Below are 11,868 nucleotides of genomic sequence, written 5' to 3'. Positions count from 1 at the left end.
TGTATGTATGTTCAGTCCATGAGTTTAACGTGGGTCAGATGTCAGGAGGCAGAGTTCAGGAGTCTGACAGCTGTGGGGAAGAAGCTGTTCCGGTACCTGGTGGTCTTAGTCCGGAGGCTCCTGTGGCGCCTCCCAGAGGGCAGGAGGGTGAAGAGACCATGCGATGGGTGACTGGGGTCTTTACTTCTGGTTTCGGGCAGGTAATGGCGGACATGTGATCGTTCGCACTGACGTCTGTTTCAATGTGGGAAGTGTTACGAACAGCTGATCGGATCGGCAAAGTGTGTTTCTGGAATATTACGTTTTTGTTCCTGCAAGCGCTTTTTATGCAATTTTTGCAAAGCTATATGTGGAAGGAAACCATGACCTAGGACAAGCTGATGGCATAAGATGTAAGTACAACTCCTCCGGTTTCATATGCAAAAAAAATTATTGCGCTAGCTTACACGGTTCTGGTTCTACAGGGATTTAAAAATAGTTACGCAAAACGGAGCGTGCCCGCTCCGACCAGCTTTAAAGGGTTAACTTAGCTTCAACAGCTGTTTCCCATATTTTCATGTTATGGCTCATCAGCTTCATTGCTGTTACTAAAGATCTACATTTCACCCTTGTTCTTGAAAATCTGCACGAATACAGTTCTCCATTCCTCAGGCTTGTGTTAAACAATGTGATTAAAAGGCTCACTGCCCTCTTTTCTGGACATCTCCATAACTCCACTGACCAGCTGCCTTTGAAATCTTCATCTGCCTCATAGCTGCACTCACTTCCTCCTTACTAATCCTCTGCAATAACTTTTCCCCTTCCATCCTCTCTCTCATTTTTTACATTGAGCTCTTTAAAGTATTCCTTGAGTCTTCTCCATCTTCTCTGCAATTACTGGAGCTTCGGTGGATCCAACCTGTCTCTCCTGTTTATCTGACTCTACCCAACCTTTCCTCTTCCAAGGCAAAAGGCGATTATGGGAACGTTTGCCCACTAAGCCATCCCGCTACAGCATGAGGACTGTTCATTTGGCTTTTGTTAATGCTAGATCATTAATGAACAAGGCTTTTCTAGTAAATTTAATTTTTCAGAGGTGGGGGGGTTAGTGACTCTGTTCAAATCCAGTTTCCATTGTCAACAGTCTCTGTCTAACCCCTTCTAGACCATTGAGGTGTAGACATTTATACTGTGCTGTGCACTCTGATCTACCACTAAGATTTTTTTTAAAAAGAATTTGTAGAGTTTGTGGGTGAAATAACCCTGAATTATGATTAGTTCCAAATTTCTGGTGACTTAAATATTCAAATAATGTCTTTATTTTATTGAAACATTTAACCTCACTTAGTCAGTGACTTGTCCAACACAAGAAAAGGGACACACCTTATGTCCCACACAGATTTATGGAAAAAGTATTTCAGACCATTTTGCCATTTTGCGAAATTACTTGAGTCATTACCAGCTTTAACTTCTAATTTAAAAAGAATTTATGAGCAGGCACTATTCTATCTATACCTCTTACATGCATAAATGTGCACCTGAATACTTTTTTACTTACACTTTCTACATGATACTACAACCATTAAATTTAAGTGTTTCATACTTGATGAAATGCTTAATTTAGAAACAGTCATCTATAAAGAATGAAAATACTGTCAGTAAACTTGCTATGACCTTATTAATGAAGAACAATACTTTTATGTGTTTATTAGCTATAATGTATATTATACCATAAGGTTTTATACATGATCAGAGATGCACCAATAAAACACTAATACCTCATACTATGTAGTTATAAAATGTTGCCCTTGTGCCTTATATAGGCATAACTAGGGATGGGTATCGAAAACTGGTTCTTGTTGAGAACCGGTTCCCACTGTTTCAATTCCTTGGAATTGTTTGCCATTTTTGCAAACGTTTCCCTTATCGATTCCAGTTTCCCCGAATGACATCACCACGTTGCGGAGAGTCATTTACCTGGCAGGAAACATGGCGGCTCAAACGCTCAAAAGTTTGGTTATACTTTACGAGAACGGATGACAACAGGGCAACTTGCAATACTTGCAAAGTGGATATTTCATTTAAGGGAGGAAACACTACGAATATGCAAAAGAATTTGCTCACAAAACACGTGATAACTTTAAATGAATGTCGTGTTTTTAATTCCGCTCCGGACTCGTGAATCTCAACCCAGCAGCAGCGGTAACGTTTGCACGTCCTCTCCTGTTAATGCAGCAAGTAAATAATCAACTAACAGTGCATATTATGTTAGTGCAATCTGCCTTATTACAAAACCTGCCATTACTGTGCATTTAGGTGACCATGATGAGAGAGACAGACAGTCGGGCTGGCTCAGATGCTGGCAGTTCTCGCTGCAGTCTGCCGGTAGCGTCTCCTTTCAGGCCAGGATAGACGAATGTCACCGAGCAGTGACTAAGTTTGTGGTAAAAGGCTTGCACCCATTTGCCACAGCAGAGGGCCACGATTTCACTTTGGTAAGTGAATGTGTTTAATTGTAGGCAGGGACATTACTGGATATTCTTGTGTAATTGCTACAGAATAATTTATGTTATACTTTGTTATTGCTACAGAAGAATATTTATTTTATTATTTTACATTTACAATTTTTTCCTGGGGACCCTGTGACCCATTGAAGAGCCATAGGCTGGATCTCTTAAGATCTCACTGTTGGGTTTGTAAGGCCATGTTACTCCTAAATTTCTATCTTGTTCAAAGAGAAGATATAAAACAAAGTTCTAAGTTAATCGACCTTAGTGTTCTCCTTTTTTAAAAAGAATCGAATCGTTAAACAGAATCAAAAATGGAATCGGAATCGTGAAAATCTGATCAATACCCATCCCTAGGCATAACAAAATGAAACTTTCTTACCAGAGACTGTCAGTGTGATGACATCACTCCACTCTGTCACAGAATACAGCTCCTGTTTGTTTTTACCCATACACCTGTAGCTTCCACTGCTGATCACAGATGCATTAAGATTGATGGATGCATCATTTGTCAGAACTGTGCTTGAGTCAGGTTTGCTCCACTCATACTCCCATGCATGGGATCTCCACAAATATTCCCACTCAGTGCTTCCACCTAAAGAAATCTGACATCTAACAGTGATCTTCTCGCCACTGAATATCAGAGGCCAGCTGGGCTCCAGGGACACAACTGCTTTGCTGGAAACTGTTTACAAAAGCAAAAATCTAATTGGTCCAGTTTTAAATATTTCTGCATCCCATGTTAATCCAAATGAAAACGCTTAAACTCACCTCTTTTTTCAATAGTGATTGGATCACTGTCCTCTGTGAAGAAAACTGGGTTTCCTCTCCCTCCCTTGCAGTAGTAGATACCTCCCTGTGTGACAGTGATCATTTGATCTGGTTCGTCGTTTCTAATCACCTGAATTTCTGAGAAGACTGAGGCACGTCTGAACCAGAAGTATTTCCACTCATTGTAGCTCCCCACAGAGCAGCTGAGTGTTGCATTGCCTCCAGCTGGTATAGTTCTTCTCTCAGCAGTAATTGTGGGTCTGGGTTTGTTTGCTGTTTGTTAGAGTAAAATAAAGATGTTTTTCTATAGCTGGTCAGATGAATAAGAGTAGATAATAAACTCAAAGGTGATTTTACTTACAGACTTTTAGTGTAAAAGCATCACTCCAAGCTGTTGAGAAGAACAAGTCTCTTCTACCCTTACACCAATATTGCCCGTTGTAGGAAAATGAAGCACTGCTGATGTTGTATTCACTGTGTGTGGGAGGTGTTTTTGAGCTTGTTGTTCTCCATTCATGCTGCCACTCAGTGTTTTCTCCTCCTTGGATCTCACATTTGATGGTGATCATCTCACCGCTGAATATCTGAGTCCAGTTCTGTTGCAGAGTCACAAAGGCCCTGTTGGACACTTTTCATACCGAAAATATCCCATTAATTCACAGATAAAACAATGGCAATTTTGAAAATGCACAATTTTATTCCTTTAGAGAGGTTATCAAACTCACATGTTTTCTGAATGTGATACACTTTGCTGAGGTTTGTGAAGAAAACTGGGTTTCCTCTTCTTCCTCTGCACTGATAGATGCCTTCGTCTGAGACACTAATGAAGTTCTGCAAAGTGTTCGTATCAATTACTACTTCATAAGAATCTGGGATTTGTCTGAACCAATCATATGTCCAGCCAGCAGAGCCCTGAACAGAGCAGGACAGTGTCACCGAGCCCCCCACTGGAATAGTTGTCCTGTCTGCTGTTATAGTCGCCGTGGGTCTGAGTGCTGTTTGATTTAGAATACATTGTTTTTGTTATTAATACATTTTCCTGGGAAAAACTCAATTTTAACTATTTTCTCATAATTTTTAGAGTAAAAGGCTGAAGTAATTCATGAAGTCAGCATCTCACATGACCAATTTTTCTCACTTCTCTCATAGATCATAGTATACATAATGTACCTTATCTATATGTTATTGCACTAAACTTGATATTACTTCCTCATTTGCTGTCACATCCGCAAGTTTTCACAACGCTCAGCTGAAAGTTACATCGTATTTGAAGTATTTACTTCCTGCTACATTTTCAGCCTTAACAGGTCGACTCTGAGTTTGTAACCTAGCAGGAAATGTCTGCTTGATGTTACTGTCCACTCCCTGCTGTGCAGAGATCATTACATCAACAAGAATAAAAGAAAAATACTAAACAGAAACTTTGGAATAACATAAACTGAAACTCTGATGCTGGAGTGGCACATTTTATACAGCTGCTACTTGTCAATGAAAGTCTAATAAATATGATACAGTAGCTTACCTGATATGGACAGAGTCAGGTTATTACTCCGTTTTGTAAAATCTGTCAAGCCATTGCGGCGACCAATACATTGATAATTCCCACTCAGCTCTGCTGTCAAGTAAAGTGAGTAGGAGCTACTTTTAGTTAAGCTGATCATTTCTTGATCATTCCAGTTGAATTTGTAAAGCCAGTCAGTGGCATTTCCCTCTCTCATGTCACAGATGAAGGTTACAGACTCTCCAGCAAATAAATGGGACACGTTTGGTTTAAGGCTCAGCTCAGCATCTAAAATCCAACATGAACATAAACACACAAGAAAAAGTTCAGACCAGCTTCTGGTTTAATGAAGAGGAAGACTTCTCATGTTATGGCAATACTTTATGTATTTAAAACTGAAAATAATATTTAAAAATGAATGAGCATAAATGAAGAAACAACAGAATGTTATTTACACATCAATCCATAGAAAAATGTAAAAGGAAGAATACTATTAAGTTACCTTGAGTGTCTCCACAGCAGAGGGTAATATTCAGCACTGTAAGAAAGATTCACATCTGTCTGCCATCAATGGTCACATGTTGCAAATGAAAGCCTTTTTAATGAATAGCATTTTAGCATTAGCAGCAAAAGCTGGATAAAAATTTGGCATTCAATATAGTCTTTATCGGTCAAATAAAGGAAGTTACTTATACTCACAGAATAAGGACAGCACGCTGAGCACAGTGAGCCCCATCCTCACACTGAGCCTGAAAGTCTGTCACTGCTACTGACAACAGAAACACTGAAACAGAAGTGAGAAACACAGAATGTGAGAAAATAGTAATGTTTCATCTGATTATGGGAGTAGAAGCTTTCTGCAACCTCATTTTATGTGTTCAGCCTTTCACTGCTACTTCTCTTTTAGCCCTACACGAGGACACTGATGACAGATCTTATTTTTAACCGCTGACGCTTCCTCTTTTATTGCTGACAGTATGCAGACATGATATATGATCCCTAATTCTGAAACAAAAATTGTAACTGCTCAGATAATTAAATTTGGAAAAATGATTTGTTGTTGAAGGCTTTTAAGATCATAAGAGTGTCACCCATGGTTTAATTTAAAAACAAATTCAAAGAAGAAATCAAACAATTTACGATCATTATCATTGTCTGTCTTATGTCTTACACTACTTAAAATCTGGGGTTCACAGAGGAGAAAATGAATTATAGACTGAATGTCGATATTCTCAGGGACAGTGGCTTTAGATTAATAAAACAATCGCTATGGTAACAAAATGCTTTTACAAAAAAAAGAGGCAATGACGGCATGCGTACACGTGGTCGATGAACTAAACTTCCTTTTCACACCTTCCAATATGTTGTTGAGGGTTTGGGCATCACGTCAGACCTTGAGCTTTCTACATACAGCAACAAACGTGTTTATATGTTTATAATCGATCAGGAAAGATGTGCGATTAAACGTGCCATACAGTTAAAGATCAACAGGTTTCATAAATATACTTCAGCACCTGTCTCTCCTGTGGTTTTGAAAAGGTCCACAGTTGTTTTTTCTAAGAAATGAGGAAGAAGAAAGTAAAACGTTAGAAAAAATAGTTACTGTCTGTGAGACAGAGGATCAAAGGCATTTACATCAAAAGACTACAACTTAGATAATTGTTTCACCAAGAAACAGAAGGGCAAATGAAACAACATAGGTATCATTATGTAGCAGGTTTGTCAGAAAAACTTCTTAAACACAAGTTAAGCAAGTTAGGGCATGCTGTCATGATCCTGGGCCATGTTGGCCCAGCATTCTTAGTTTTCATGTATTTTTGTATTTTGTTCTTTATTTAGGCCATGGTTCCTGGGTTGCTCTGTTAAGTTGTTCCTTATTTGATGTCCCCCTTGTGACTTTTACCCCCTGTGTGCCCCTCTGTATCTGTGAGCCCTCGTCTCCCCTCCTTGTGTTTTATTCCATGTTTCCCCAGCCCGCTATGCCTGTGCTCTCCTGTCTCTCTCTCTCTCCTCCTGTCTGCACCTCTGTGTACTTCCTGTTTTACTTTGACAGTCTCCCATCAGTGTTGTGTTACTCCTGCCGTGTCTCGTTATGATTATCTGTGTCAGCTTATCTGTGTCAGCTGTGCTCCCACTTCCCCTCGTTAACCCTCTGTGTATTTATGTGCATGTCTCCCTCAGTTTGGTGTCGTGTCGTCAATGTCTCCTTCCCGAACCTGTGTGCCTTTCTGTGTTCCCTCGGTCCTCAGTTAGCATTCTCAGTTTAGTTCTGTTTCTTTGTGACGCCTGCAATAAAGCAGTGATTTTGAGTTCAGCTTTTTGTCTCCGTGAATTTTGCGTTTGGGTCCTCATCTGCCTCCACACAGCCAGTTCATGACACATGCAGTGCATTGACGACTGCTTACTGCACTGTACAGGCAAAACCAAATAGCTACTCCATAAATGCAGTACATAACATAGAAGAGCCACCTCGACAGAACAAGACTCACCTGAATCTTAAGGTTAAAGGTCACTGTTTCGAGGAGGCCAATGGTCGGATTTTGTGGATCTGTGTCCACTGTGCACGACCGTCACTGAACTGAGGTGGTGGCTTACGATACCAACCATCAGCAACATATAATGCAGTCTGGACATCCCTCCCCAGGTGCTTCTAACCTCACGCAAACCTTGCCCCCATTTGATATATGATATGATAGATACATATGATAGGGTGGAGCAAGGTCTCACAATGGTTTCATGTGCAACTTCTGGTGGTAATGACCTTTTTTCATACCTTGGCTTATGTGACAACACACATGATTAATAGCTTACAATGTACAATCCCCACTAGGTTTTAAATACCTGTGACTTTCCACCTTTTGCTTTTAGAACTGAAGAAGCCTCTTAGTCAGTTTCTGTGATGAGTTACTGTAGGTGTTAACTGACAGAAAATATAAAGGAAATTGAAACCACTCAAGTGTTTTTATCCTGCTCATCTGTCCATCCTCTTTTAGATGACAGCCTGTTGTATGCACAGGTCTATTACACTAAAGCGAAACCTAAGAGACACAAAGGTAAGTAATGTAATCAAATAAGTACCTTATTTCTTTTGCTTCGGGTTTTACACGTTTTACTCACCAAAGGAAATGAATAAATCAAGTTGTCACTTTGAACAAAGAGGCGCTTGCAATCACATTTGACAAATCATTTCTTTATTTACAGGAAAACCAGCTCCTGCAGCAGCTGATGAAACAGTTTATTCTGAAGTTAAATCACAAACAGCTCTGGGTAACTGTGCAGAAATAAAACAGCTTTAATGTTGTGATTTGCTGTTGTAATGATTAAATCAAATAAGCTTTAAAGGATGTAAATTCGGTTTTAAATCGTCTTTATTGACTGAATTATCCTGAGGCATTTCTTTCAGATTAATGACAAGGTCAGCCTTAGCCCAAACAAGCCACTCCATACAGAATCTCAGTGAGAGGCATGTTACTGGTAACATTTCATTACTCACTTTATATTTTCTTTTAATTATAAAAGGTAAACTTATATTTGATTATGTTCTGATTAGTATTAAGCATATTTAACTATCATCAATCTGCTAAATATCATTTAACCTATTCAAAATCATGCATGATGACAGGCCACAGACTTCCACACTCTTATCTACACCACATTCCTGCAGCCAGTCTCACACACACAGAATAATCTGTGAAGGTGAATCATGCCAGTGCACACAAACTCCAGACATTAAAATCATTTTCATTGCTTAATATGATAAAATATACACTATAAAGTGTATTAAGTAGTTTTTAACATTGAACTGTATCCCATTTTTCTCATTTTGCTTAATCGCTTTTCTACTAAAATAATAAATATTAAATTAGTTAAATGCTGTTGTAGGAAGCTGCATTTCTTGCACTACTCAGTCTATCACAGTAACATTTTAAACTGAAGTTGGGCTATGTGGTGGCTTGCACCACAGCTATGTTTACATAACATAAACAGTGAAGCTGGAGGGTGAACGCTAACATTTTTCCATTCGATGAAAGTTAATGTGAGGGTTCCCGAAGGTTAGGGACAAATGTAATCGCATGGCAGGATGCTATTAATGGACAAAACTTCAGTCAGGAGAACAACTGAGATAATCCATCCATAATATGAGGTTACTCATTCATATACTGCTGCATGGGCTGGGCTGTAGTTACATGTAAGGTTTTAAAAACTGAGCTTTAAAATGAATAGCTGTAATGAAAACCGAGACAGTGATCCCTGACTGTTTTTAGGGGCTTGTTCACATTAAATAGAACAAGATACAAAGCATTAAAACATGTTAAAAATGCAACAGCCTTGATAAATGCAGAGTAGTTTGGACCTGGAAGCAGGGTTCATACGTCACCACTTAAAGATTGGATATCCCACCTGCTGTGAATGTTTTAATGCAGTACAGTTCTTATTATTATCACTTGTTACATCCTGTTTATGACAGTTAAAGTAAACATACTCATATAAGAAGAACAATTATCTCGTGTAAAATGTATATGGGTTAAATAGGCCTATAATACTGTACTGTACTGTACTGTCGCTCAAGAGTTTGGAGAAGCAAGTAGGAACTTTAAATGGAACTCTGACTTTTAAAGGAAGACAGCAAGGAGATATGATGGAGGAAGGTAGATATGTTGTACCCCAAGAGGACCACCTGTGTGAGTCAACACACAGCCGAGTGCTCAGCCTCGGACACTGAGAATGACCAATGCATCAGCGGGTGATGTTCTGAGAGAGGTGGTCTAAGATCTGAGCTGACACACAGACAAACAGCCACACACAGTCACAAACGTGCATTCCCACCCTCATGCACACATATGCAAATACTCGCACACACATGGAGACACACAGAAATGAACACAGTACACACACACTCCCCATACATACTCTATACCCTCAAGCCTGTGGAACATCAGAGGCAGATGATAGATATGGACAGACCAAGTGGAACACAGCTTGGCTGAAGCAAAACTCGGGTGTGGGAGGCACACAGTGCAGGTGGAGCGCTGATGACTTTAACTGAGGATATTGTTGGGCGGTGGATGTAATTCTTCGAGGACTTCCTTAGTCCCACTAACACATCAATGCACTTTTCATCCCGGTCGCGGAACAGCGGACCAGCTCTTTACCCTATCAAGTTTGCCCAACCAGTCTACATGTATTTTGTGGACTTGGAGAAGGCATTCGACCGTGTTCCTCAGTGTGTTATGTGGGAGGTGCTTTGGGAGTATTGGGTGCCTGGCCCGTTGATATGAGCCATTCGATCCTTATACACCCATTGCAAAAGCTTTGCCTGCATAACCAGCAATAAGTCAGACTTGTTTCCAGTGGGTGTTGGACCCCGCCAGGGCTGCCCTATGTCACCGTTTCTGTTCATTATATTTTGTGGACACTTGGGCATGCTAACCATCTTTGAAAGGTCAGAAATTAATCAGGCATAACATCTAACAACTAAAAACATATTTTTCCTGTTCAGGAATGGCAGTAAATCATTTGGAATCTTAGTAACTTATTCCTTTCCTAAGAAATTAACAAGATTAACTGGGGGCCACACAGCAAAGCTGGGTTCTCTAATGTGTCTCTATCCTTTCTTATACTTTTTCTTCTTCCTTTTCATCTGTCCATCCCATGAAGTGTACAATAAAACATTTAAAATGTGGGTACACAGTGATGTGGGGACAAACTAACTAATAAGTCTAGCTTGACACATTTACATCTCTGTCACTTTGTTGAGCAGCAGTTAAATATGTATAAAGAGATGTGAGTCAGAAAATCACAAGAAGAACAAATATAGTATTTGTACAGCAGCTGTGTTTGCAGCTCTGCTCTGCAAATATCAGACTGACAGAGTCTTGTATGTGGTCAGCAAAACAGCTGTAAAATCTGAATTTATTCCAATTGTTCTCAGTGCAAACAGTTTATAGAAGAGACGTATGGTATTTTAATCAAATGGTTTCCGTCATTTGTAGCTCACTGTGTTTCAGTCTGTGTATATTCTCATACAGAAATAATACTACATAATGTAATAACTAGGGGTGGAGCCTGATAAAAAATCTAATTAATAAAGGCTTTGTAATAAATTAATCTTGATTAATCACATTTAATCGCAGATGAAAATTTACAACAGAGCACAAAAGTTTTTTTTAATTGAAAAGGGTTTTAGTGGGCGAAAGAATCAAATAATAGACATGGACATTAATATTGTAAACTCAAGCTCTTTTAATTTATGGGAAAAAACAACATTTAAACTGCATTTCAATTCAAAACACAGCAAACAAACAAAAAATAATAATCCCTGGCCAAAATTGGGCAGACCTAAAAATAAAGTGCTATTTTAAGTACTTTAAGCACATATTCAAAATGGTACTCTTTAAATAATAATTAAAAAATCATCATAAAGTGCAGTTTTTCTTCTTAAGAAAATAAGGCAGAAACATAAAAGTCTATTTGACCAGCTTCACCTTTAAACTCAGAGTAACCTTAGCCACATTATTTTGTACAATAGCCTAAAACAGTGTGATCATCAAACATTTTAGTGCAACAAAACAACAACAAATCCATTGGAGTCACAATACCATCATGCTTATTTAGTGTTTGTCTCTTTCAGTCAGTGACTTAGACAAATGAGCCCATTCACATTTCAGAGCTCAAGGCAGCTCTCTTTTTTGTGACCTTCAAATTAAAACAGTCTCTAACATGGGACAGAAGTGGCAGGACTAATCAAATACTTGTGGGCCAGGACAGACAGCTGTGGGTGGGTCCCTGCTCGACTGGACCACCACTGCAGCGCGCAGTCTGTCTCACTGATGGTGGATTCTGCTCTGTACAAACTCAGGGCCCTGTTACACAGTGCTTCCTCATCTGAATCACAGTCTGAAGACAGAGGAGGAGGCTCTTTGTCTTTGCTGGCTCCTCCTCTGCAGCAGGGCCTCAAGGCTAGGCCAAACCTCTTCTCACTCTCCCCTTGCAAGACACTTTAAATCCTTAAAGCGTGGGTCAAGCATATGGAGTGCCAGGACTGCCATAATGCATTAATTAAATACACCATTAAATAATTAATTAAATGTGGCAATAATTAATTAAAAT

At 39.3% G+C, this 11,868-nt stretch overlaps 1 protein-coding gene across 1 annotated transcript; it reads right to left on the bottom strand.

Moving 5' to 3' along the window:
- Window positions 1-2,868: 2,868 nt before the first annotated feature.
- LOC102293683 lies at window positions 2,869-4,062 on the bottom strand (the record flags this gene model as incomplete). The annotated part of the gene is made up of 4 exons (XM_014331293.2): window positions 3,983-4,062; window positions 3,619-3,885; window positions 3,258-3,530; window positions 2,869-3,171 (listed from the first exon to the last, which is right to left on the bottom strand). Coding segments are annotated over exons 2-4 (784 nt in total), but the record flags the coding sequence as incomplete, so codon positions are not given.
- Between the last annotated feature and the right edge of the window lie 7,806 nt (window positions 4,063-11,868).

Source organism: Haplochromis burtoni, unplaced genomic scaffold, assembly GCF_018398535.1.
Source record: "Haplochromis burtoni strain Fernald_Lab_line unplaced genomic scaffold, NCSU_Asbu1 Contig_1859, whole genome shotgun sequence".
Lineage (NCBI taxonomy): Eukaryota > Metazoa > Chordata > Actinopteri > Cichliformes > Cichlidae > Haplochromis > Haplochromis burtoni.
The sequence above is the reverse complement of the archived record's forward strand: the minus strand, read 5'-3'. Positions and strand labels throughout refer to the sequence as shown.